This window comes from Vipera ursinii, assembly GCF_947247035.1.
Source record: "Vipera ursinii genome assembly, chromosome: 2".
Taxonomy (NCBI): Eukaryota; Metazoa; Chordata; class Lepidosauria; order Squamata; family Viperidae; genus Vipera; species Vipera ursinii.
The window spans coordinates 286,701,919-286,729,283 of NC_139513.1; the positions used below are offsets into that span (position 1 = coordinate 286,701,919).

Below are 27,365 nucleotides of genomic sequence, written 5' to 3' on the forward strand. Positions count from 1 at the left end.
AAAAATGTCTCCTGCCCATGATTTGAACAGGGCAGTGGAAATTCCCCAGCAGGGAAATTTCCACCTGTCGCGTGAGGAAGAGGCCTCCAAAGGTGTCCCAAGAAATCCTGTTGACTTGGCGCCCTTGATTTGCTCGCCGCGGAGAAAGGCTGAAATGTCCAGGGCTGGGTGACGTCCTCTGGTTCACCAGGCCTGGCAGCATTCCTTCCTCGCTGGTGGAGGTGGGGGGGGGCAGGCATCTTGGTTTCTATTCTATTCTATTCTATTCTATTCTATTCTATTCTATTCTATTCTATTCTATTCTATTCTATTCTATTCTATTCTATTCTATTCTATTCTATTCTATATCATTACATTACATTACATATATTCTATTCTATTCTATTCTATTCTATTCTATTCTATTCTATTCTATTCTATTCTATTCTATTCTATTCTATTCTATATCATTACATTACATTACATATATTCTATTCTATTCTATTCTATTCTATTCTATTCTATTCTATTCTATTCTATTCTATTCTATTCTATTCTATTCTATTCTATTCTATTCTATTCTATTCTATTCTATTCTATATCATTACATTACATTACATATATTCTATTCTATTCTATTCTATTCTGTTCTGTTCTGTTCTGTTCTATTCTATTCTGTTCTGTTGCATTGCGTTGCGTTGCATTGCGTTCCATTCCATTCTATTCTATTCTATTCTGTTCTGTTCTGTTCTGTTCTGTTCTATTCTATTCTATTCTATATCATTACATTACATTACATTACATCTATTCTGTTCTGTTCTGTTCTGTTCTGTTCTGTTCCGTTCCGTTCCGTTCCGTTCCGTTCCATTCCGTTCCATTCCATTCCATTCCATTCCATTCCATTCCATTCCATTCCATTCCATTCCATTCTATTCTATTCTATTCTATTCTATTCTATTCTATTCTATTCTATTCTATTCTATTCTATTCTATTCTATTCTGTTCTGTTCTGTTCTGTTCTGTTCTGTTCTGTTTTATTCTATTCTATATCATTACATTACATTACATATATTCTATTTTATTCTGTTCTGTTCTGATCAGTTCCATTCCATTCCATTCCATTCCATTATATATTTTCTATTCTATTCTATTCTATTCTATTCTATTCTATTCTATTCTATTCTATTCTATTCTATTCTATTCTATTCTATTCTATTCTATTCTATTCTATTCTATTCTATTCTATTCTATTCTATTCACCTCAGGCCCTGTTTCTCAAGGAATCAAGAATTTGGTTGTTGTTGGGGGTTTTTCACTTTAATTAACGGGTTGCATTCCTCTAGGCTTGACGTCAAATAAAGCCTCCTACTTGAGCAAGGGGTTGGACTAGAAGACCTCCAGGGTCGCCTCCAAGTCTATTATTTTGCATTCTGCGTATTTCAGAGGCCTCCCTACTGCCTCTGTCCAAAGGTTATGATGCTGATCTTGTCTCCTTCTCCTCCTTCCAGCCGTCTTCTGATGCCCCAAAGAAGAAAGAATAGCATAGTGGAGACATTCCAGAATTCAGGACAAGCCCCAAAGAAGTTTCAATTATAAGAGAGCCAATTTTGTCTAGTGGTTAAAGCATCCAGGCTAGAAACCAAGGACACCATGAGTTCTGGTCCTGCCATAGGCCTGAATGTTGGTTGGGTGACTATGAGTTCTAGTACCACCTTTGGCATGCATGCTGATTGGATGACTTTGGGCCGATCACCAGGAGACAGTGAGTTCCAATCCCGCCTTAGGCACAAAAACCAACTCGGTAACTTTGGGCCAATCACCAGGAGAATGTGAGTTCCAGTATCGACATGCAAAAAAAAAAAAAGCTAGCTAGGTGTCTTTGGGTCAATCACCAGGAGAACGTGAGTTCTAGTCCTGCCTTAGATTGATTGCGTGATTTGGGGGCAATCACCAGGAGCCTGTGAGTTCTAGTTCCTGTCTTAGGCAGGAATACCAATTGGGTGATTGTGGGCCAATGACCAGGAAAATGTGAGTTGTAGTACCAACTTATGCAAAAAAAAAAAGCTAGCTAGGTGTCTTTGGGCCAATCTCCAGGAGACTGTGAGTTCTAGTCCTGCCTCAAGCAGGAATACTGATTGTGTGATTTGGGGGCAATCACCAGGAGACTGTGAATTCTAGTTCCTGCCTTAGGCAAGAATACTGATTGGGGAATTTGGGGGCAATCACCAGGAGGCTGTGAATTCTAGTTCCTGCCTTAGGTGTGAAAGCCAGCTGGATAGTTTGGGGATAGTCAGCTCAACTCACTTGAATTGTTGTTATTGGGAAAATAGGAGTAGGAATGAATAGTATGTATGTTCGCTTCCTTGAGTTTATATAAAACAATAAAAGTGGGCTATTCATACGTAAATAAGGAGGCAGATTTTGGTAAGAACCAGTAAACATTTCCTAATGGTCAACTATTGGACTACTATGGGATGGGTTGCCTCAAGACACGGTGTGTTCTCCCTTGCCGGAAAGATTGAAACGATCTGTCAGGGTTGCTGAGATAGTACCTTTCTGCCTTGGAAAGGGCAGTGTAAATGATCTCCAGGGTCCCTCCTGCCTCTAATTCTATGGTTCAATGACTTTTAGCAAGCTTGAGTCTAACCTGGATTAAGGAACTCCTACCTACATTGAATTATTTTGGTGTCTGAAGCTGTACTGCAGGCTGTTAGTACATGTACTGGATAATTCTTCTGCTGTTGAAACCTCCCAATTTTTTTTTTGTATCAGAGAAACAGTGGAAAATCACTTCCTTCCTGAATATGTACACTTTTACATGTTTGTGCGCACACGCACACACACACACACACACACACACAGAGACGTATATGTATATTTGTTGTTAGCTGCGAAGTCGTGTCCGACCCATCGCGACCCTATGGACAACATTCCTCCAGGCCTTCCTGTCCTCTACCATCTTCTGGAGTCCATTTAAGCTCACGCCTACTGCTTCAGTGACTCCATCCAGCCACCTCATTCTCTGTCGTCCCCTTCTTCTATTGCCCTCGATCTTTCCCAGCATTAGGCTCTTCTCCAGTGAGTCCTTCCTTCTCATTAGGTGGCCAAACTATTTGAGTTTTAGCTTCAGGATCTGGCCTTCTAAAGAGCAGTCAGGATTGATCTCCTCTAGGACTGACCGGTTTGATCGCCTTGCAGTCCAAGGGACTTGCAGGAGTCTTCTCCAGCACCATAGTTCAAAGGCCTCAATTCTTTGGCGCTCAGCCTTTCTTATGGTCCAACTTTCACTGCCATACATTGCAACTGGGAAGACCATAGCCTTGACTATACGCACTTTTGTTGACAGGGTGATGTCTCTGCTTTTTAGTGTGCTGTCTATATTTGCCATGGCTTTCCTTCCCAGGAGCAAGCGTCTTTTAATTTCTTGGCTACAGTCCCCATCTGCAGTGATCTTGGAGCCCAGGAAAATAAAATCTGTCACTACCTCCATTTCTTCCCCATCTATTTGCCAGGAATTGAGAGGGCCAGATGCCATGATCTTGGTTTTCTTAATGTTGAGTTTCAACCCAAGTTTTGCACTCTCCTTCTTCACCCGCAACAAGAGGCTCTTTAGTTCTTCTTCACTTTCTGCCATTAGAGTGGTATCATCTGCGTATCTTAGGTTGTTGATATTTCTTCCGGCAATCTTAATTCCAACTTTTGATTCATCTAGCCCTGCCTTTCTCATGATGTGCTCTGCATATAAGTTAAATAGGCAGGGCGACAGTATACAGCCTTGCCGGACTCCTTTCCCAATTTTGAACCAATCAGTGGTTCCATGTCCAGTTCTCACTGTTGCTTCTTGACCCGCATATAGGTTTCTCAAGAGACAAATAAGATGGTCTGGTACTCCCATCTCTTTAAGAACTTGCCAGAGTTTGTTATGATCCACACAATCAAAGGCTTTAGCATAGTCAATGAAGCAGAAGTAGATGTTTTTCTGGAACTCCCTAGCTTTCTCCATGATCCAGCGTATGTTGGCAATTTGATCTCTAGTTCCTCTGCCTCTTCGAAATCCTGCCTGTACTTCTGGTAGTTCTCGATCCACATACTGCTGAAGTCTAGCTTGTAGGATTTTAAGCATGACTTTACTAGCATGAGAAATGAGTGCAATGGTGCGATAGTTTGAACATTCTTTGGCACTGCCTTTCTTTGGAATTGGGATGTAAACTGATCTTTTCCAATCCTGTGGCCACTGTTGAGTTTTCCAAATTTGCTGGCAAATTGAGTGTAGCACTTTTACTGCACTGTCTTTTAAGATTTTGAATAGCTCAGCTGGTATACTGTCACCTCCACTAGCTTTGTTGTTGCTCAGCTTTTCTAAGGCCCACTTCACTTCACATTCTAGGATGTCTGGCTCGAGGTCAGTGACCACCTCATTGTGATTATCTGGGATGTTAAGCTCATTCTTGTATAGTTCTTCTGTGTAATTTTGCCACCTCTTCTTAATCTCTTCTGCCTCTGTTAGGTTCCTGCCATTTTGGTCCTTTATCATGCCCATTTTTGCATTAAACGTTCCCTTCATCTCTCCAATTTTCTTGAAAAGATCTCTGGTCCTCCCTATTCTATTGTTTTCTTCTATTTCTTTGCACTGTTCATTTAAGAAGGCATTCTTATCTCTTCTAGCTATTCTCTGGAATTCTGCATTCAATTGGGCATATCTATGTTTTTCTCCCTTGCCTTTCGCTTCCCTCCTTTCCTCAGCTATTTGCAAAGCTTCCTCAGACAGCCATTTTGCTTTCTTGCATTTCTTTTTCTTTGGGATGGTTTTGGTTGCTACCTGTTGTAAAATGTCGCGAACCTCTGTCCATAGTTCTTCAGGCACTCTGTCTATCAGATCTAATTCCTTAAATCTATTTGTCACCTCTACTGTATATTCAACAGGGATATGATTTAATTCATACCTGAGTGGCCTAGTGCTTTTCCCTACTTTCTTCAGTTTAAGCCTAAACTTTGCAAGGAGAAGCTCATGGTCTGAGCCACAGTCAGCTCCTGGTCTTGTTTTTACTGACTGTATAGAGCTTCTCCATCTTTGGCTGCAGAGCATATAGTCAATCTGATTTCTGTGTTGACCGTCTGGTGATGTCCATGTGTAGAGCCGTCTCTTGGGTTGTTGGAAAAGAGTGTTTGCTATGACCATCGTATTCTCTTGACAAAATTCTATCAGCCTGTGCCCTGCTTCATTTTGTACTCCAAGGCCAAACTTGCCTGTTATTCCAGTTATCTTTTGGCTTCCTACTTTAGCATTCCAATCCCCCATGATGATAAGGACATCATTTTTTGGTGTTAGTTCTATAAGGTGCTGTAGGGCTTCATAGAACCGGTCAATTTCATCCTCTTCAGCTCCGGTGGTTGGGGCATAGACTTGGACTACTGTGATATTGAATGGTTTGCCTTGGATTCGAACTGAGATCATTCTGTCATTTTGAGGATTGTATCCCAGTATTGCTTTTCCTACTCTTTTATTGACTATGAAGGCTACTCCATTTCTTCTGAGGGATTCTTGCCCGCAGTAGTATACCTGATGGTCATCTGAATTAAATTCACCCATTCCTGTCCATTTTAGTTCGCTGATACCTAAGATGTCGATGTTCAGTCTTGTCATCTCTTGCTTGACCACGTCCAGCTTTCCTTGATTCATGGATCTTACATTCCAGGTTCCTATGGAGAAAAAATCTTTACAGCATCGGACTTTCCTTTCACCACCAGACACATCCACAGGTGAGCGTCCTTTCGGCTTTGGCCCAGTCGCTTCATTCTTTCTGGCGCTACTAGTACTAGCCCTCTGCTCTTCCCCAGTAGCATATTGGACGCCTTCCGACCTGAGGGGCTCATCTTCCAGTGTCATATCGTTTTGCCTTTTGGTACTGTCCATAGGGTTTTCATGGCAAAGATACTGGAGTGGGTTGCCATTTCCTTCTCCAGTGGATCACGTTTTGTCAGAACTCTCGGCTATGACCTGTCCGTCTTGGGTGGCCCTGCACGGCATAGCTCATAGCTTCATTGAATTACGCAAGCCCCTTCGCCACGACAAGGCAGTAATCCATGAAGGGGATATGTATATATATGTATATAAATGTATACAGCAAGCACAAATATTAAATTTATATACAACATTAAAGCACCCAAATGTGCCCATAGACAGGCTTAACCATCAACTTTAGGATTTTTTTTTTTAAAAAATCCTTACTTGTATTAAGATTTTCATTATACCGTGTGGAAATAACAGAATATAACAGAGTTGGAAGGGACCTTGGAGATCTTCTAGTCCAACCCCCTGCTCAGGCAGGAAACTCTAAACTGTTCCAGACAAATGGCTGTCCAACCTCTATTCTAATTTATTTGTTTATTCGATTGTAAGTGGCTCTAGTACCCTCTACGCCGAGCTTGAGGGCTTGGGTGCGAGCGGGAGAGGGGACCCGGGCCATGTGAGTGGAGGGCTGGTGTGCGCTTGTGTGCACATACACACACAGCCCTTGCATGTGGTGGGCAGGCGCACATACGCACGCAGCTCAGCTTGCATGACCGGCAAGCTGGTGGGCCATGGCACGCGTGCGATCCAGCCCCCCGCTTGTGGAAGGGCTGCATGTGTGTGTGCGCATGTGCACACCCCAGCCCGCCACTCACACTGGTCATGCAAGCTCCGTCCAGCCACTCACATGTCCCAATTCCAAATAAGCCACAGTCCGGTAGTGGCCATTGTTAGATGTTTAGTGCCAGCCATTGGCAGTTCCCCAAAAGGGTCATCAGATGGAGGCAAAGAGGCTTCTTTGCTTCCACTGATGAGCCAAGGGTCTCGGACCCACAGCCCCATTGGTGAGAGTGTTTTATGGTCAAGGAGGGGCCAAGACCCCCATAAATACCTCTGCACGAGGGGCTTCTCTTTGTTCTAGTTCTAAGTTCAGCTTCTAGTCTCCATTTCTCCTCTCCTAGCTCTTAGTCCTTCTTTTAGTCATGTTATGCTAGCTTGTTTTATTTTATTTCTCTCTTACATGCAGGCATGAATGCTTTCATGCCAAGTATTTCTTTCTCTTTGATCTATCATGAATAAAGATAATATGATTGCATCTCTGCGTGATGCCTTTGCTTGGAAGCACCTTTAACAATTCATTGTGAGAACACCTCACAAGTTGGTAGCCAGAGGATGGTTTAAAGGAAAGCTTCCAAGCCAGCCAGGAACTAGCCAACAAGATGTCTGAAAGGCCCAGCTCCAATCCATTTATAACAGATGGCAGGACTTCTACTATCGTGACCAGGAGTCATCGATCGAAGACAGCCTCCCTGCCTACATCCAAGACTTCAGTTCCTGAGGCAACCTCAGCTGCAGATGAAAGCGCAAATGACCTTCATCCCGTCAGAGGATCCAGCAGAGCGTCCAGGACCCCTTCATATGCCTCTCTACAACTGAACGCCACAGAGGAGAGCATACAAGGTTTGCAGACTGTCCAAGACTGCTCAGATGCTGCAGAGACGGACCTGGCTGAAACCAAATGCCGCGTGAGTAAACTGACTGCACAGGAACGTGAAGAGCTGCTTAAAGAGATCCTTGCAATGCAGGGGAAAGGGAGGGGGAAGGCAGCCCAGGAAACCGAAGCCTCAGAAACCCTGGTGAGTCTCTCGCTAGACACCACGAGGCTCCCAAATATGGCGCCTGCCACCCTTAGTGACCCCGGGACCCCAGGGCTTTTGGCGCGAACCCCCCCCTCCCAGCCGTGAGCTACAACTTCCTGGGGCAAGCGGAAACACGATGGCTCCGCCCACGTGGTCTGGCACAGGAAACAAGATGGCGGCCCCCTATAAGCCCACACAGTCTAACAAAGACTTGATTTCTTTAAGTCTGGAAAGCCAGCAGTCCCTGGCTTCCAACCAAAATAGCCAGCAGTCCCTGGCATACAGCAGAAATGACATGCAATCCCCGGCTTCCAGCCAAGACAGCATGCAAAATCCTGAGTTTTCCCCACCCAAAGCCTAAAATGCTCTGATGACTATGATGTCTGTCCAGCATGGCCCAGGGGTTGGGGACCCTTGTGCTATGTGTCCCTTTCCTAGCAGCTCTGAAATAGCACAGAGGCCATAACAGTTGCCTATCATTTAGATCAGGGGTGTCAAACTCGCAACGTGATGTGTCGTGACGTATCGCGACTTCCCCCTCCCCCATTGCTGGCAATGGGGTGGGCGCGGTTTCGCCGTGACACATCCGGCCCACGGGCCAGCAGTTTGACACCCCTGGTTTAGAATGATTCCTGACCCAAAAAGAGATCGATGTAGTGTTTGTGTTAATTGCCATTTTTATTTCTAAGAGCCACTGAATACTCTGAGAAGAACAACCGGTTGCAGAGGTTTTCAAGATTGCAAAACCTTTTTATAGAGTTCTCAGCGGAGTTCAGAATAACAGAATGACAGAGTTGGAAGGGACCTTGGAGGTCATCTAGTCCAACCCCCTGCTCAGGCAGGAGAACCTACACCATTTCAGACACATGGCTGTCTAGTCTCTTCTTAAAAACTTCCAGTGTTGGAGCATTCACCGCTTCTTGAGGCAGGTGGTTCCACTGGTTAATTGTTCCAACTGTCAGGAAATTCCTCCTTAGTTCCAGGTTGCTTCTCTCCTTGATGAGTTTCCCTCCGTTGCTTCTTGTCCTGCCTTCAGGCGCTTTGGAGAATAGCTTGACCCCTTCTTTTTGGGGGCAGCCCCTCAAATATTGGAACACTGCTTTGATGTCAGGCCTAGTCCTTCTCTTCATTAAACTAGATTCCTCTGTTCATGCTGTTAATACTTCATAGGAAATAGTTTCAGACAGAGAACCACGTAGCATCAATTTGGTTTCGAAAAATCATAGACTGTAAGGCTTGGAAGGGATCTTGGAGATTATCTAGTCCAGGGGTGTCCAACGGTGGCAACTTTTGAGACTTGTGGACTTCAACTCCCAGAATTCCCCCGACTGGCTGGGGGGAATTCTGGGAGTTCAAGTCCACAAGTCTTAAAGTTGCCAAGGTTGGACATCCTTGTCCAACTCCTTGTCCAGTGAAATAATTCAGCCCTTCAGTCTCCCTAACAGATAGTCTTGCGGCTTTTCCTGTGTAGGTCGCTTTGTGTCAATAAAACACAGATGCAATAAAAACTACAGTAGACAGTGTACAATAGCAATAAATCAAGAAATTCTAGACTGGTCTCTAAAGCAAACAATTGACGTCACAATGCTATCCACAATGTGAAGTTCAGCTTAGACAGCAGGAAGTCTAGGGCTGACTTTGGAGTCAAATATTCAAGAGAATAAAAAAATACAATTTAACACCGTTGGCAATCAGAAGAAAAGTGTGTGTGTGGGTGTTTTATAAGAAAATCCGATTTTGAAATTAAACAGCACTATAACTCATTCCCTTGGGCGTGGCGCGTGAAACTTCATTAGCGCCGTTGTAAAATTCCAACACCTTCACACTTCTCGCTGCCTTTGTCGCAGCCCGCCGGCAATCCTTATCGCCAACATTTTAAAAAATTCAACCCAATCATCACCGAATGCAGGGAGTCCTCGATTTACAACCGCCGCTGAGTTCAATATTTCTGTTGCTAAACGAGGCACTTGGGCGAATTTTACCCCGTTTCACGTCCTTTCTTGCCGCGGTCCTTAAGCGAATCCCTGCAGCTGTTACGTTCGTAACCTGGTTGTGAAGTGAATCTGGCTTTTCCCGTTGACTTTGCTTGTCCGAAGGTCGCAAAAGGCGATCACGTGTCCGTGGAACACTGCAACCGTCGTAAATAGGAGTCCGTTGGATTTTGATCATGTGACCCCCCTAATAAATACGACGTTGTCTTGAGACACAATGCCTCTTTCAAGAGTTTGGAAAAGCCCCAAAGCATCCCGCTAGTGGGGCCATGCAGATCTGTCACCAAGACCCGAGGGGAGGGGGAGGGGCTAGGGTCCTTTCTTTCTGTTACGCAGGATTTGCAAATGGAATAGAATAGAGCTGGTAGGGACCTTGGAGGTCTTCTAGTCCAGCCCCCTGCTCAAGCAGGAGAACCTATACCGTCTCAGACAAGGGACTGTCCAGTCTCTTCTTAAAAACCTCCATTGATGGGACGCCCAAGCTGTTCCACTGGTTAATTGTACAATATCTCCTCCCTCCCTTCTATGTTCATGCCAACATCTTTGCATTTTTACAGCACGTGGCCCTGCAGCAAATGCCCCTTCAGTAGGAGTATTCCAATCTCTCAGGGGCTGCCCCAAAGAAGAGGGAGTCAAGCTGTTCTCCAAAGTGCCTGAAGGCAGGACAAGAAGCAACGGATGGAAACTCATCGAGGAGAGAAGCAACCTGGAACTAAGGAGAAACTTCCTGACAGTGAGAACAATTAACCAGTGGAACTCCTTGCCTCCAGAAGCTGTGAATGCTCCAACACTGGGAGTTTTTAAGAAGAGACTGGACAGATATTTGTCTAAAATGGTGCAGGGTTTCCTGCCTGAGCAGGGGGATGGACTAGATGACCTCCAAGGCCCCTTCCAATTCTGTTATTCTATTCTATTCAGGCAGTATTCAATATATGGTAGAATTCAGACATGCGGGGTCATTGAATGAGGTTCTAAGATGCTGCCACAAAGGGGTTAAGGGGTCAAGCTGTTCTCCAAAGTGATTGAAGGCAGGACAAGAAACAACGGAGGGAGACTGACCAAGGAGAGAAGCAACCTGGAACTAAGGAGAAACTTCCTGACAATTAGAACAATTAACCAGTGGAACCACCTGCCTCCAGAAGCTGTGAATGCTCCAACACTGGAAGTTTTCAAGAAGACATTTGTCTGAAATGGTATAGGGTCTCTTGCCCCTGCAGGGGGTTGGACTAGATGACCTCCAAGGTCCCTTTCAACTCTGCCATTCTCTGTTCTAAAGAGAAATTGGTGCTGATGCTTTCTAGCATAATGGTCTTCAAAGATGTGAAAGTTTGTTATACTTTGTTATACAGAGTGGGTGGGATTATTCTCGATTGCTCCAGAGTGCAGAACCCAGAAGTCATGGATGAAAGCTACAAACAAAGAAGTTGAGGCTAGATAGCAGGAAGAAAGTCCTCATTGTATGACCTATCCCTAGTGGAAACAGGCTGACATAATGATAACGATAACGATAACGATAACGATAACGATAACAATAACAATAACAGTAACAGTAATAGTAATAGTAATAATAATACAGTTGGGAGGCACTTTGGAGGTCATCTAGTCCAACCCCCTGCTCAGGCAGGAAACCCTATACCATTTCAGGCAAATGTCTGTCCAGTCTCTTCTTAAAAACTTCCAGTGTTGGAGCATTCACCACCTCTGGAGGCAGGTTGTTCCACTGGTTAATTGTTCTAACTGTCAGGAAGTTTCTCCTTAGTTCCAGGTTGCTTCTCTCCTTGGTTAGTTTCCATCCGTTGCTTCTTGTCCTGCTTTCAGGTGCTTTGGAGAATAGCTTGACTCCCTCTTCTTTGGGGCAGCCCCTGAGATATTGGAAGGCTGCTATCCTGTCACCCCTCACTCTTCTCTTCGTTAAACTAGACATCTCCAATTCCAGCAACCGTTCCCTATATGTTTTAGCCTCCAGTCCCCCGATCATCTTTGTTGCTCTTCTCTGCACTCTTTCCAGAGTCTCGACATCTTTTTTACATCGTGGTGACCAAAACTGGATGCAGTATTCGAGGTGTGGCCTTACCAAGGCCTTGTAAAGTGGTATTAGTACTTCACGCGATCTTGATTCTATCCCTCTGTTAATGCAGCCTAGCACTGTGTTGGCTTTTTTGGCAGCTGCAGCACACAGCTGGCTCATATTGAAGTGATTGTCTACTAAGACTCCGAGATCCCTCTCACAGTTGCTACTCTTGAGCCAGGTACCCCCTATACTATACTTGTACATTTCATTTCTCTTGCCTAAATGTAGAACCTTACTTTTTTCACCATTGAATTTCATTTTGTTAGATAGACCCCAATGTTCAAGTCTGTCCAGATCCTCCTGTATCTTAAGCCTGTAACTTCTGGAGTTACACATCCTCCTTGAAAAAGAGGTCTTTGAACAAAGGCTGGATTGTCGGGGATGTTTCAACGATCCTGTACTGTACAGGATTCGGATAAGATGATCTCTAGGATTCCTTCCGACACTCTGATTCGATCATATGGTAGAATGACTCCTATGATATAAAAGTGTAATAGTAAAAGGTAAAGGTTCCCCTGCACATGCGTGCTAGTCGTTTCCGACTCTAGGGGCCGGTGCTCATCTCCGTTTCAAAGCCGAAGAGCCAGCGCTTGTCCGAGGACGTCTCCGTGGTCATGTGGCTGGCATGACTAGACGCCAAAGGCGCACGGAACGCCGTCACCTTCCCACCAGAGTGGTCCCTATTTTTCTACTTGCATTTTTACGTGCTTTCGAACTGCTAGGTTGGCAGAAGCTGGGACGAGTAACAGGCGCTCACTCTGTTAGGCGGCGCTCGGGATTCGACCTGCCAAACTGCCGACCTTCTGATTGACAAGCTCAGCGTCCTAACCCACTGAGCCATTATTAATCCTTAAAGTAGCTTTACGGTTTCTTCTTTCAGGGGTGAGAGGAATGCTCCCCGTGAGAAAAGTCAGCTAACGTTCACCCTTCTCTCTCACAATATCCAGCCTAAAGCAAGATAACTGTGTATTTTGGGGGCTTAAACGTAACCCCTAAATCATTGCCAGTGCTCTTGAAAGCATTTTTCTCCAGCTGATTTTTTTTATCTCTTTAAAAGCCTGAGTATATCCACTAAAGCCAGCTTGGTGCTGAGAAGCTATTGCCCTCCTGGGTCACATCCAGAAATGGCCACACCTGTGGGAAGAATCCAGAGAAAGAAATATCTTGGGAAATATTGCAAAGGCAGAATATATTTCCCCAAAGGGATGATGGAGAAGATCTTTAAAAAAAAAGATAGAAACCAGCCCCCAGAAATTAGCCCAGCCCCTAAGCAGAAGCCGGCTTTTAGAAATGCAATGTGACAATCCATTCAGGAAGGTTGGAGGCCTGCAGCTAGAAACTGAAGAAACTAGGAAGTCAAGGACCCCTTAAATCTACATAGAGGTTAAGGTTCCCCCGCACATGCGTGCTAGTCGTTTCCGACTCTAGGGGTCAGTGCTCATCTCCGTTTCAAAGCCGAAGAGCCAGCGCTCGTCCGAGGACGTCTCTGTGGTCATGTGGCCGGCATGACTAGACGCCAAAGGCGCACGGAACGCTGTTACCTTCCCACCGGAGTGGTCCCTATTTTTCTACTTGCATTTTTACGTGCTTTCGAACTGCTAGGTTGGCAGAAGCTGGGACGAGGAACAGGCGCTCACTCTGTTACGTGGCACTCGGGATTCGACCCGCCAAACTGCCGACCTTCTGATCGACAAGCTCAGCGTCCTCACCCACTCAGCCACTGTGTCCACAAGTCATAAGTCCCTATTTTTCTAGTTGCATTTTTACGTGCTTTCGAACCCCACCCAAATTCTAAGGACAGGAGACACAATAGGATTAACCCACCAATACCAAAAGGGCACACTCAGACTCAGGTCAAAGTACATGACACAGGAAATACGAAGCCTCAAACAGGAACAGGAAACCACCTCAAGAGCCCCAGAAGGTACAATTGTCAGGAAGTTTCTCCTTAATTCCAGGTTGCTTCTCTCTTTGGTCAGTTTCCAACCCTTGTTTCTCTTCCTTCCCTCTGGCGCTTTGGAGAATAACGTGACGCCCTCCTCTTCTTCGGGGCAGCCCCTCAGATACTGGAATTTCACGTACACGTAACAATTTTGACTTCGCTTCTGCCCAATAAATGCATTTATTGGGGGGAAAAAAAGCTGTTTAATATCATTCGGAGCCCAAAAGAAGGGAGCATCTTTTAAGGCAGAATGGTTTGGTTATCATCATATAGTCTTGAAGGATGAAGGACAAGCAGTCCATCAAAAATGACCTGCCTCCAGAAGCTGTGAATGCTCTATCATTTTTTAAGAAGAGACTGGACAGCCATTTGTCTGAAATGGTATAGGGTTTCCTGCCTGAGCAGGGGGTTGGACTAGATGACCTCCAAGGTCCCTTCCAGCTATTCTATTCTATTCTATTCTATTCTATTCTATTCTATTCTATTCTATTCTATTCTATTCTATTCTATTCTATTCTATTCTATTCGACTCGACTCGACTCGACTCGACTCGACTCGACTCGACTCTACTCTCCATTCCATATTCTATTCTATTCCTCCAGAAGTTGTGAATGAGAGAAGCAACTCTAAGGAGAAACTTCCTGACAGAACAATTAACCAGTGGAACAACCTGCCTCCAGAAGCTGTGAATGCTCCAACACTGGAGGTTTTCAAGAAGAGACTGGACGGCCATTTGTCTGAAATGGTGTAGGGCCGTGATGGCAAACCTATGGCACGTGTGCCACAGGTGGCATGCAGAGCCCTCTCTGTGGGCACACGCGCCGTCATCCCAGTCCTAGGCCTTCAGCTGGGTTTTATAAAACTTTTTCAATTTAGGCCTCCGCCGCCATGTGCAAAAAAAAAAAAGGTTCAATCAATCAATTTCAGCTTCTCGCGGGGAAAAAAAAGATCTCGCAAAGTTGGAATTGATTGATTAAACTTTTTAGTCCCACCCAGTCTGCCATTACCGCCGCAGCCATGCCCACCAATGGGCCACATCCATGCAATTGGCCACACCCACACAATGGGCCACGCCCACCCAATACCCGATGATACATAACTGGGTTTTGGGTTGCAGTTTGGGCACTTGGTGTCTAAAACGTTCGCCATCACGGGTATAGGGTTTCCTGCCTGAGCAGGGGGTTGGACTAGATGACCTCCAAGGTCCCTTCCAACATTATTACTACTGTTGCTGTTGTTGTTAAAAAAAGAAAGAAATCTTTTTCAGTTCGTGCATTTTGGCCTAGTTTATTTGCTATTCAGAAAAAATAAAAATAAAAACCTAAAACACATCCATTGCACTTGTAGTAACACAGTAAAGGCAATACATAATTTTGATTGAGTTTATTTACAACACACACACACACACACACACACATCAGGTGAGTTTATTTACAGGACCTACTATATGCTGCTTACCTCACAGAATAATTCCAGTAAGTTGTAGACTATGAAGTTGGCCTTACAAAAGTTCCTTCTCTCGGGCTGCCCGTCTTCATTTTCAATATGCTTCTCCCCAGCTCTGCATTGCTAAGGTACCCAAAACGAACCCTGCTCTTCAAACTATGATTCAAGCTCGTTTACAAATCGTGATTTGGAGACAAGGTAACAGGGCTCAGTTTGCTGGCATCTGCCAAGAATTGCAACCGGCAGAGGTCTGGGCGGGGTTTCGGGGCTCTGCTGAGCTGGGTTGTTTTCTTACAGATGTTTCATGACCCAACTAGGCAATCATCCACCGCGCTAGAAGAGATTGGGGTTGGTTCTCTGTGCACAAGTGGTTTGCGCTGCCAGTGTTGATGGAGGCGTTCTTGTGCTTCCTTGGTTAGGCTTGCTTACTGCTTGATTGTTTGTCTGAATTGGTAGTTCTTGGATTGGGGTAAGCCACTAGTCTTTTAAAATAGTGCAAAGCCCACACTCCCTTCTAGCACTGATGATATTACCTAGCTGGGTAATAAAATGTGTGCAAGAAAACCAGGTTCAAAGAGCACCCAGGATCCCACAGTCCTCCTCCTCCTCCTCCTCCTCCTCCTCCTCCTCCTCCCCTCCTCCCCTCCTCCTCCTCCTCCTCTCCTCCTCCTCCTCCTCTTCCTCCTCCTCCTCCTCCTCCTCTTCTCTGCTAACCCCTCTCCCTTCTAACACTGATGATGTTACCTAGTTGGGTCATGAAACGTGTGCAAGACTCACTGCTTTCTACGTTGCCAGGAATTTGAGGATGTTGTAAACCTATCTTACAACAATTGATTTCCTGAATATTTGTATAAAGAGAATATTGTGTGTCTAACCATGCGTGGCCAAATAAAGCATTCATTATTCATTAATTCATTAATTAATTAATTCATTCATTCATTCATTCATTCATTCATTCATTCAAAGTACTCATAGCTTGCAGGTAACAGCTAAGTTTGCAAACAATAATAATCATTTCTCTTCTTTACAAGTAGTTTTCAACCTACAGCCATAATTGGTTCCAGGCTTGTCATTGCTAAGCAAGGCAGTTTTTAAACGAGTTATGTCTGATTTTATGGGGGGGGGTTTGCTTTTTTTTTTAACACGGCTGAGGAATTCTGGGAGTTGAAGTCCACCAATCTTAAAGTTGCCAGGTTTGGATCCCTCTGGTCTAAATTGAATTGTCCCACCTATATTATGTTCCTTTCCAGATGAATGAGATACTGTATTACACTCAGTTCTGACTGAAGAACATCTGGAAGGCTGAACTTGGCTGATCCAAGTGAAGGCAACTACAATCGAGAAGAAGAAGAAAAAAAACCTGTCCGCTGAAAACTAAGGGTTTGTTCCGTCTTTCCTTGGGAAGACTGTCTAGCTCAGGGGTAGGCAACCTTGGCTCTTTTATGTCTCATGGACTTCAACTCCCAGAATTCCTGAGCCAGCCATGCTGAGGGAAAAGGGAGAGGTTTCCAAGCTGAGCCATGCTGACTCAGGAATTCTGGGAGTTGAAGTCCACCAGTCATAAAAGGACCATCGTTCCCCCATGCTGGCTGAGGAATTCTGGGAGTTGAAGTCCACCAGTCATCAAGGGGCCATAGTTCCCCCATGCTGGCTCAGGAATTCTGGGAGTTGAAGTCCACCAGTCATAAAGGGACCATCATTCCCCCATGCTGACTCAGGAATTCTGGGAGTTGAAGTCCACCAGTCATAAAGGGACCATCATTCCCCTATGCTGACTCAGGAATTCTGGGAGTTGAAGTCCACCAGTCATAAAAGGACCATCGTTCCCCCATGCTGGCTCAGGACTTCTGGGAGTTGAAGTCCGCAAGTCATGAAGGGGCCAAAGTTTCCCTCATTCTGGCTCAGGAATTCTGGGAATTGAAGTCCGCAAGTCATGAAGGGGCCAACGTTTCCCTCATTCTGGCACAGGAATTCTGGGAGTTGAAGTCCGCAAGTCATGAAGGGGCCATAGTTCCCCCATGCTGGCTGAGGAATTCTGGGACTTGAAGTCCACCAGTCATAAAAGAGCCAAGGTTGTCTACCCTTGGTCTAGTTGCAAGACAGATTCTTCGATCTGGCTCATTTACACTCTGTCACAAATGGATTCAGGACACGGTTTCTTCCTCGCCGTGTAATATGCCCAGTTGGCTTCTGGATAGGTGACTTTGGAAAGAGGCAGCTTGAAGATGGCCTCGTTGTTGGTGGTTATGAGCAGGAAGGTGAGTGAAGATAAGCAGAAGGGCCAGGTCCCTACTGGAAGCCCAAACTGGAAAGGAATAAAAACAACAACATCTCAGAAATGTGTCTACGGAGATTCTCTGTCATCCAGGTCAGGGTTGTCCCAAAGAAGCTTTTTTTTCAGGAGGCAAGTGGACTTTCTTATTTTGCTTGGAAGATGTTTCACTTTTCATCCCAAGAAGCTTCTTCAGCTCTGACTGGTGAGGAAATGGAAGGATTTATATTCCTTGCAGTCATCTGGCCATTAGTACTCTTCCTGAGAATCATTGAGGCCACTTGGAGGCTTATCTGTGTCCTCAGGATCACCTGAGCGGTGCAAATGGGTGTGGAGCCTTCTTGGAACTGCTGAAAGGATGGAGTTGTAGACTGGAGATAGATGATGTCGTGTCCCTCCCCCTGTGTTGAGGGAGGGCTGTTCAATTTTGACCTAGATGGCCTCTTGGACCCCTCATTCAAACCAGCGGTCCATTCTGTCCAAAATGTGGACTTTGCTGTCAGCTGTCCATCTGCAATTAAAAGACAAAGACTACCCTTTTGAAGACAGCAAAGTCCACATTTTGGACAGAGAAGACCCCTGGTTTGAACGAGGGGTCCAAGAGGCCATCTAGATCAAAATTGAACAGCCCTCCCTCAACAGAGGGGGAGGGACGCGACATCATCTATCTCCAGTCTACAACACGGTCCTTCTCGCAGTCCCAAGAAGGCTTCACACCCATTTGCACCGCTCAGGTGACCCAGAGGACACAGATACAACCTCCAGGTGGCTTCAAGGACTCTCTGAAAGAATGCAAACGACCGGCTGTCTGCAAGGAGTATAAATCTTTCCATTCCTCCACCATCCAGTCAGAGCTGAAGAAGCTTCTGGGAGGAGAAGCGACACATCTTCAAAGCAAAACAAGGAAGTCCAGTTGCCTCTTGAAAAAAAAAACACACCGTTGGGATCTCAGAAATGTCCTTGGGGAGTTTATACAAAATCAAGAGGGTGGCCACAAAGATGTGGTCAACGTCCCCCCCCATCCGTTTTTACACCTGTTATAAATGTAGAAAGTGCTAGACACTTTTTGGAATTAAACAACAATGGAAGATACCTTCTGCATTGGCAATAATATCAGGTGGACAATAACAGAATAACAGAGTTGGAAGGGACCTTGGAGGTCTTCTAGTCCAACCCCCTGCTCAAGCAGGAGATCCTATACAACATCAAACAAATCATTGTCCAATCTCTTCTTAAAAATCTCCAAGAGGCTTTCAAGAAGAGACGGGGCTGCCGTCTGTCAGAAATGGTGTGTAGGGACTCCTGCTTAGGCAAGGGGTCGGACTAGATGACCTACAAGGTCCCTTTCACCTCTGTCATTCTATTCTTATTCTATTCAGGTCGTTCCACTCTTCTCACTCTTAATAAATTTCTCCTTAGTTCTAGGTTGCTTCTCTCCTTGATTAGTTTCCACTGTCTTACTTCGGGACTTACTCAACACACACATTACAGGCAGCCCTCAACTTGCGATTGCAATTTTGCTTCTAAGCCATTGCAGTCGTTAAACAGGTTACCATGTGTCTTAACAGTTACGCCTTGCAGGTGGGACATTGTGAGGTTAAAATAAGACAGACACCTCCCCCATTTAAGCCACCTGTCATTTCCCCCCCCACAAAGAATTGATGACGATAAATAGTTAATAAATAGATGATTAGCAACATACCACGGAAAAGATACGGCTCATCGCTTCTCCCACATAGGAGGTAAAAAAAGCTGCAAAAAGAAATATAAATAAGTCACGCTGCTACTTTTTGTAGGAGACTCTGAAATAACATGGGGTTAAGGGTCAGGTGGTGAAAGAGACTCCGATCTATTACTTGGGGCCACTCCCCCTCCCTCTCGGCCCGACCCACCTCGCCAGGTTGTTGTTGTGGGGAAAAGAGGAGGGGTAAGGTGACGTTGGGGCGGTTTGCCGCCTCGCGTTATTTGTAAAAATAATAAAGGCGGGATACGAATAAATAAAGCCATTTTTTTGGCGGTGGGGGGAGGGAATTCCCACAAAAGTCGTAAAGTGGGCTGTTGGGTTGGGACCCTCTGCCGAGGTCCAAAAAAATAAATGAACCAGTACAATAAATAAATACGATAAAAGTGATGTAATGAATTAAAATAGCCATTCGTTAAAGCAGGGTTCGCCAGGCGTTCCTGCTGGGCGGCCACGAAGGAAAAAGGAAGAACAGAGAAATGTGTGCGCGCAAACGGGCGCGCTATCACTGCAGCAGTGGTAGCGGGTGCGCGCATGTGCAAGTGGGCTGCGCGCATCCACAGTGGCACGCTGGCGCTCACACACGTGCAAACGGGCCGCTGGCATCCACGCACCTGTGCAAGCGGGCCACTAGTGCCCACGTGACGTGGCAGTGCTAGTGCCCCCATGCATGTGAAATGGGGCCACTAGCCCCCACGTGGTGGCACTACCACGAGTGGGGGGTCCTCGCCAGTTATTTCCGCAGCCTGGTGGCTAACAGGCCACGGCCCGGTACTGGGCCACGGACCATAGGTTGGGGACCCCTGTGTTAAAGCAGGCCCATCACGTTCTTTGGTTCCCTAAGCTGTTTTCCTCCGCTTCTGTTCTTGAATTTTGTTGTCCTGTTGTGGGTCCAAGCACTTGGCTGTTGGAACAGGAAAGGGAATCCAGGGCAGAGTTCGTTGATGGTGGTGTTATGTCATGTCCGACTCTTGGCCATTCTATGGACTGGATCTCTCCACCTCTTCAGATCTTGCACTACTTCTTTGAGTTGTTCTATGCTCCGGCTGGGGTCACCTTGCAGGGTCTCCACCCTGTTCTCTGTCGGCCTGGTTTCCTTTAACTGCTAACTCTTTCAAACACAATTGCTTTCTCCAGTGGTAAAATTCATCTAACCCCCCGGCTCAAAATTGGGTTCACTCGTTTGAGGTTTAGCCATTTATTGCGACCTGTGGGATGGGTGAAGCAGCCCATCCCACTAAACCAGGTCTATTGCAGAGGTCCCTAAACTTTCCAGGTTGGCGGCCCAGAGGGAAAGGGAGAAGCAGGCAAACTTACATGTGGACATGTGCACGCATGTGCAAATGGGGCCCGTGCGCACCTGCACGACACTCACGGTGGTGCTGGTGCCTGCACGCATGTGCAAATGGGGCTGCTGGAGCCCATGGACAGACACAAAATGGGGATGCCAGCAACCATGCAATGTTCACAGTGGGGCTAGTGTGAGTGAGGGGGGGGAGTGCACCCACATTGGCCAGCCCTTCCCACGGCCCGGTGGCCAACAGGCCATGGACCGGTAGCGGGCCACAGCCCACAGGGTGGGGACCCCTGGTCTATTGGTTGCATCACGACAAGGAGGTGAACAAAGTAACTCTATTTGTTCACCTGGCTTTAACAAGTTGTGTGAACACGTCCAAATCCTTTGTTCCTAGAAGTATCCCTCAAATTGTGACCCTAATGGTGCCTGCCATTTTATGACCTCTCATTGTTAAGTGAATCACAGCAGCCATTTTGGGAAATCTGCAGCCATTAAGCAAAGCGACGGTTCCCTTGATGCTGCAAAGCCGTCCTAAAATGGGCTTGTGTGACTGTCCGGATTTCATGACCTTCCTTTGTGGTGGTTGTTAAGTGAATCTTGTGGCAGCCAAGTTGTTCTGTCCCAGCCTATGTGAGTCCTGGTTATGCTCACAAGGAGAAACCCCTCTTCCAAGTAACAGGCAGGAACCACAAGAAAAAAACCCCAAACCCCTTTTATTATTCACAGACCTGAGTCAATGCCCAAGGCAAACAAACACAGTCCACAAAAACTCCATCCTCAACATGAATGGTGGCCTTCGGCAACCAGCCCCTCCCACACCTTCCCTTTTATAATTCAGGCAAGGCGTGGCTTCCTAATGCCTGCCTTTGGAGCCGCCCCATTACGTTCCTCTGTCCTACTCGCTTCTCTTGCCAGCACTTTCGTGCATCCTGGATTTGTCCCAGCTGTTCTTCATCGCTGTCCAACTCAGGCTCCCAGCACAGCTGTGTCTCAGCCTGAGTGCGAGTAGAGGGGCCAGGCTCCTCGTCAGACTGTAAGTCTTGGAGCTCCTCAGAGCCTTCCTCTGAGTCTGATGTCACTCCAGGCCCCTCCTCCTCCTCATCTGATCCCTCAGATTCAGCTGCCGGATCCACAGGCTGGTGAGGAATCACAAGTGAATCAATGGGTGCTAAGCAAAAGCTGTGGTCATTAAGCAAACCAATAGCTCACCATCGTAGGACAGGACTGTGACCATCCCCGATTTTAAGGAGGGTGGTGTGCTTAAGTGAACCATTGCAGTCATTCAGTAAATCTGTGGTGGTTAAGTGAGCACAAATGACAATCAATGGGGCCTGGTTGCCATAGATCTGAAGTGCAGTCATGTGATCGTGGATGGGTGCGGGAGGACGAGGGAACTGTCAGAATTTTGAATCCAGGTGGTAAATATGGTAGGTCCATCAGAACTCTCGATGGTCACTAAAGGATCGGTCGTAAAACGAGGACGATCTGAACTTTAGTGCTGTAAAGAGCCTGGTTACTCACCGCAAGTGACTGCCAACACAAATGTCTGCCAGGTGAGGGCGTAGAACATCCCACCAATGGCAACGCAGGAGAGACAGCTGTTGTAATTCCACAAGCCGGCATAAATTTTGTTCAAAGGGGATGCCAGACTCAGAGCTACAAAGTAAAGCAGATGAAAAAATTGCTGAACCCACAGAGAATATGGAAATCCAAAAGGTCTCCTGGTGTCCACCTCTCCTCTTGGTGTCCACCTCTATAGCTTTAACCCCAAAGGAACATGATTCCCATCAAGGTCTATGGAGATTCTCAATCATCCAGGTCAAGGTTATTCCCAAAGAGGCAGGAATTGGGTATGTCTAATCTAGGGAAAAGAAGGGCTAGGGGAGATATGATAGCCGTTTCCCAATATTTGGGGGATGCCACAAAGAAGAGGGAGTCAAGCTATTCTCTAAAGCACCTGAAGGCAGGACAAGAAGCAACGGATGGAGACTAACCAAAGAGAGAAGCAACCTAGAACTAAGGAGAAACTTCCTAACAGTTAGAACAATTAACCAGTGGAACGACCTGCCTCCAGATGCTGTGAATGCTCCAACACTGGAAGTTTTTAAGAAGAGACTGGACAGGCATTTGTCTGAAATGGTGTAGGGTCTCCTGCCTGAGCAGTGGGGCTGGACTAGAAGACCTCCATTGTCCCTTCCAATTCCGTTATTCTAGTCTGTGTCTTTTTCCAAAAGGCAACTGGACTTGCTCGGCTTTTTCCTTGAAAACATTTTGCTTCTCATCCAAGAGAACTGAAGAAGCTCCTTGGATGAGAACTAAAACATTTTCAAGGAAAAAAAAAAGAACATCCAGTTGTCTTTTGGAAAACCGCCTTTGGGACATGATCCCGTAGAGCAGGGCTCTTCAACTCTTATGTCTTGTGGACTTCAACTCCCAGAATTCCTCAGCCAGCCTTGTTTGGTTTGGATCACTAGCTCACACCTTCCCTGTCAAAGGTTAAGTGTCATGCCCAGCCATCAAAATCTGTCCAACCTTTGCAAATAAATCTTACGATCAATAAATGCTAGATCCCAGAGTTTGGTCCATGCATGGCACCACAGAACACTGCCTCAACACGAAGCTCTTGAGATACTGGAATTGTGGAGATCTTTTTCTCAGAAGATCCCACCAACATGGACAGTAAGAATTCTGGGACCGACAAGTTTGGGATCTCGGAGAAAGTTGCTAGGCAGAATAATATAATGCCGTCTGTCATACCTGCAGGTATTCCAACCGCTGAGCCAATTACAGCATGGCTGAAGATGAGCGGGGATGAAAGGAAAAGAGCCAGCATGATGATGCCACCAGTCCAAGGGTTATCGCAACCATAGACCTGCCCGATTCCTACTGGGATAGACCTCAGGAGCTGTGGAACAAGCATTCAAAGGAAGGGGTTGAAGGGTGTATCAAAAGGACTTCCATTATAGTGGACGATCGCTTGACCATGAGCCAGCCGTGTGCAGCAGCAGCCAAAATGCCAGGTCTGTCGTTAATAAAGTTCCTCTCGTCCATGACTTGGTCGAGGGTGAGCAGGCGGACCTGGCTTGCATCACAGAAACTTGGTTGGGCCCAGAGGGCGGTATTCCTCTGGTTGATCTTTGCCCACCAGGTTTCCGGGTGCTACACCGGCCTCGGGCTCAGGGTAGGGGTGGGGGAGTGGCTGTTGTTATGAGGGAGACCTTGTGCCCACGGGAGGCCACCGTTCCCCAGATAGGTGTGAGTCTCTCTTTTTGAGATGCGGCCCTGGTGCGCAGTTGGGCTTGCTGCTGTTGTACCTTTCGCCTAGTCATGCAGCAGCAGCCCTGCCTGAGCTTCTCGATGTCCTCTCTGGGTTGGTGATTGAGTTCCAGAAACTTATAGTTTTGGGGGACTTCAATCTACCATCTCTGGGAGGATCATCTGAGTTGGCTCGGGAGTTCATGGCTTCCATGACGGCCATGGACCTGACGCAAGTAATTTCGGGACCGACTCATGAGGGAGGCCACACCCTTGACCTAGTTTTCTTATCTGGACGGTGGTTAGATGATCTTGGTGGGGGCTCCCCAATTGTTATGCCCCTGTCATGGACCGATCATCATCTCCTGCGGCTGGTCTTCCGTTTTGCCACCCCCCGCCGTGGGTGTGTGGAACCTATCAAATGGTACCGCCCCAGACGCTTAATGGATCCCCAGAGGTTCCAGGCTGCACTGGGGTCCCCACCTGCCTCCCTTGCTCACAGCTCGGCAGACGCCTTAGTGGAAGCCTGGGAAAGGGCAGCCACTGAGGCTCTTGACCGAGTTGTACCCCTGCAGTCCCTGACCCGGTGCAGATCCCGTCGAGCCCAATGGTTCTCCGTGGAGCTCCAGGAGATGAAGCGTCAGAGACAGGGCCTAGAGAGCGGTTGGAGATCCAGCCGATCCGAATCCGATCGATTGCGACTAAGAACCTATACTAGGTCTTATCTCGCTGCGATAAGGGAGGCGAGGTCTAACCACTTCGCCACCCTTATCGCCCGGCTGCCCTGTTTAGGGTGACTCGCTCCCTCCTGAATCAGGAGGTGAGGGAGGATCCCTTGCAAGGTCGTGCCGAGGAGTTTAACCAGCATTTGTCGGACAAAATCGCTCGGATTCGGACCGGTCTGGACTCTGACTGGGCAGAGTCTGTCAAGCAGGACACGGGTGGTCTTGTCGATATCACCTGGGAGGAGTTTGATTCTGTGACTCCAGAGGAAGTGGACAGGATCATGGGGAGGCTGAGCACCACCACATGTTTATTGGACCCGTGCCCTTCCTGGCTGGTCTATGCAGCCCGGGAGAGGACACGCAGCTGGTTCCAGGCAGTTATATCGGCTTCTTTGAGTGAGGGTAATTTCCCCACCGTCTTGAAAGAGGCGGTGGTGAGGCCTCTCCTCAAGAAGCCTGCCTTGGACCCAGCTGTTTTGAACAACTTTCGTCCAGTCTCCAACCTTCGCTTTCTTGCGAAGGTTGTTGAGAGTGTGGTGGCACATCAGCTCCCTCTGGTCCTGGATGAAGCGGATTATCTAGACCCGTACCAATTGGGTTTCAGGCCCGGGTACAGCACGGAGATGGCATTGGTCGCGCTGGTGAATGATCTCTGGAGGGCTCGGGACAGGGGGCATTCCTCTGTCCTAGTCCTATTAGACCTCTCGGCGGCTTTCGATACCATCGACCATGGTATCTTGCTGCGGCGTCTCAGGGGATTGGGAGTGGGAGGCACAGTTCTTCAGTGGTTCTCCTCCTATCTCCAGGGACGCTCGCAGTCGGTGTTGGCAGGAGGGCAGAGGTTGACTGTGAGGTCTCTCATTTGTGGAGTTCCTCAGGGGTCGGTCCTCTCGCCTCTCCTGTTCAACATCTATATGAAACCGCTGGGTGAGATCATTCGTGGTTTTGGAGTTGGGTATCATCAGTATGCTGATGATACCCAGCTTTTCTTTTCGACCCCAAACCACCCCAGTGATGCCCTCACCGTGATGTCCCATTGCATGGAGGCGGTTCGGGTCTGGATGGGGAGGAACAGACTTCAACTCAACCCCGACAAGACCGAGTGGCTTTGCATACCTTCATCCCGGGTTTATTCGGACATTCCACCTCTCGCTATGGGGGGCGAATTATTACCCCCCGTAGATAGGGCTCGCAACTTGGGAGTCCTCCTAGATTCACGGCTCACCCTGGAAGACCACATAGGAGCTGTGACTAGGGGGGCTTTCGCCCAGGTTCGCCTGGTGCGCCAGTTGCGGCCCTATCTAAGCCGGGATGATCTATGCACAGTCACTCACGCGCTCGTGACCTCTCGACTAGACTACTGCAACGCTCTCTACATGGGGCTGCCCTTGAGGACCACCCGGAAGCTCCAACTGGCACAGAATGCAGCAGCGAGAGTTGTGTTGGGAGTTTCCCGATACTCCCATGTCACACCTCTGCTCCGTGAGCTGCATTGGTTGCCAGTTGTCTTCCGGGTGAGATTCAAGGTGCTAGTAATGGTGTTTAAAGCCCTACATGGCAGGGGTCCGGAGTACCTTAGGGAACACCTGCTGCCGGCGTCAACTTCCCTCCGCCCTGTGCGTTCCCACAGAGAGGGCCTCCTCAGGGTGCCTCCGGTCAGAGAATGTCGACTGGTGGCCCCCAGGGGGAGATCCTTCTCTGTGGGCGCTCCGGAGCTTTGGAATCAGTTACTGGTTGAGCTCCGGACGGCGCCCAATCTTCGCTCCTTTCGCCGCGATCTGAAAACATACTTGTTCGAACAAGCTGGCCTGGCCTGAGGGGGGATTGGTGGGGTTTTTTATTATCATTTTATTGGGGTTTTATTAATGTACTTATTGTTTTTTATGGGCATGTATTTAATTACTTTTTAATTTTTGTAGCTTTGTGTTTTATTCTTGCCCTGTACACCGCCCTGAGTCCTTCGGGAGAAGGGCGGTATAGAAATATTAATAAATTAAATAAAATTAAATTAAAAAAGCTAATACAATCCTGGGTTGCATAAACAGAGGCACAGAATCAAGATCACGTGAAGTATTAGTCCCGCTTTATAAAACCCTGGTGAGGCCACACCTGGAATAGGGCAGCCAATTTTGGTCACCATATCACAAAAAAGATGTTGAGAGTTTGTAAAAAGTGCAGAGAAGAGCAACTAAGAGGATCCAAGGCCTGGAGACCAAAATATACGAAGAACGGCTGCGGGACCTGGGTCTGGCTAGTCTAAAGTAAAGAAGAAATTGGGGGGACATGATAGCAGAGTTCCAGTACTTGAGGGGCTGCCACAAGGAAGAGGGGGTCAAACTATTCTCCAAAGCACCAGAGGGAAGGACGAGAAACAATGCTTGGAAACTGATCAAGGAGAGAAGCAACCTGGAATTAAGGAGAAACTTCCTGACAGGGAGGAAAATCAACCAGTGGAACAGCCTGCCACCAGAAATTGTGGGTGTTCCATCCCTGGAGGTTTTTAAGAAGAGGCTAGACAGTCACTTGTCTGAGATGTTATAGGTTCTTCTGCTTGAGCAGAGGGCTGGACTAGAAGACCTCCAAGGTCCCTTCCAGCTCTACTCTGTTCTGTTCTCACGTGACCTCCGGGAACACTGCAACCATCACATATATATTTTTTGTTAGCAAGCCAAAAAATTTACGCAAATATGAGCTGCCACTGCTGTGGCTACTGCCTGTAGATGGCCTTGGACTAGGCTGAAACAGGAAATAAGATTTGTCCTGTGTCTGGGACCAAGCAAGTGTATTCTGAATGCTTAACAAACATTTCACACACACACACACACACACACACACGTGTGGCTTGCTAACAAAGAATAAAGGGAGACAGATATGTTTGAGACTTAAGCAAGTGCATTCTAAATACTTAACAAACACTTAACACATATCTCCCTTGCTTCTCAGCTAGCAAAGAGAGAAAGAGCCAGTGGCCTAAAGGTTAGAACAATTGCCTAAGG

At 46.9% G+C, this 27,365-nt stretch overlaps 1 protein-coding gene across 1 annotated transcript in view; it reads right to left on the reverse strand.

The window, feature by feature from the left end:
- Positions 1-16,777: 16,777 nt before the first annotated feature.
- Positions 16,778-27,365, reverse strand: part of SLC14A1 (solute carrier family 14 member 1 (Kidd blood group)) — a 30,499-nt gene continuing 19,911 nt past the window's right edge. Inside the window, exons 5-8 of the mRNA XM_083354887.1 lie at positions 23,147-23,294; positions 21,911-22,045; positions 19,054-19,103; positions 16,778-17,384 (exon numbers count right to left, since the gene is read on the reverse strand). Of these exons, the coding sequence (XP_083211013.1) occupies positions 17,202-17,384; positions 19,054-19,103; positions 21,911-22,045; positions 23,147-23,294 (516 nt within the window). The 3' untranslated portion in view covers positions 16,778-17,201. The remainder of the gene's footprint in view (positions 17,385-19,053; positions 19,104-21,910; positions 22,046-23,146; positions 23,295-27,365) is intronic.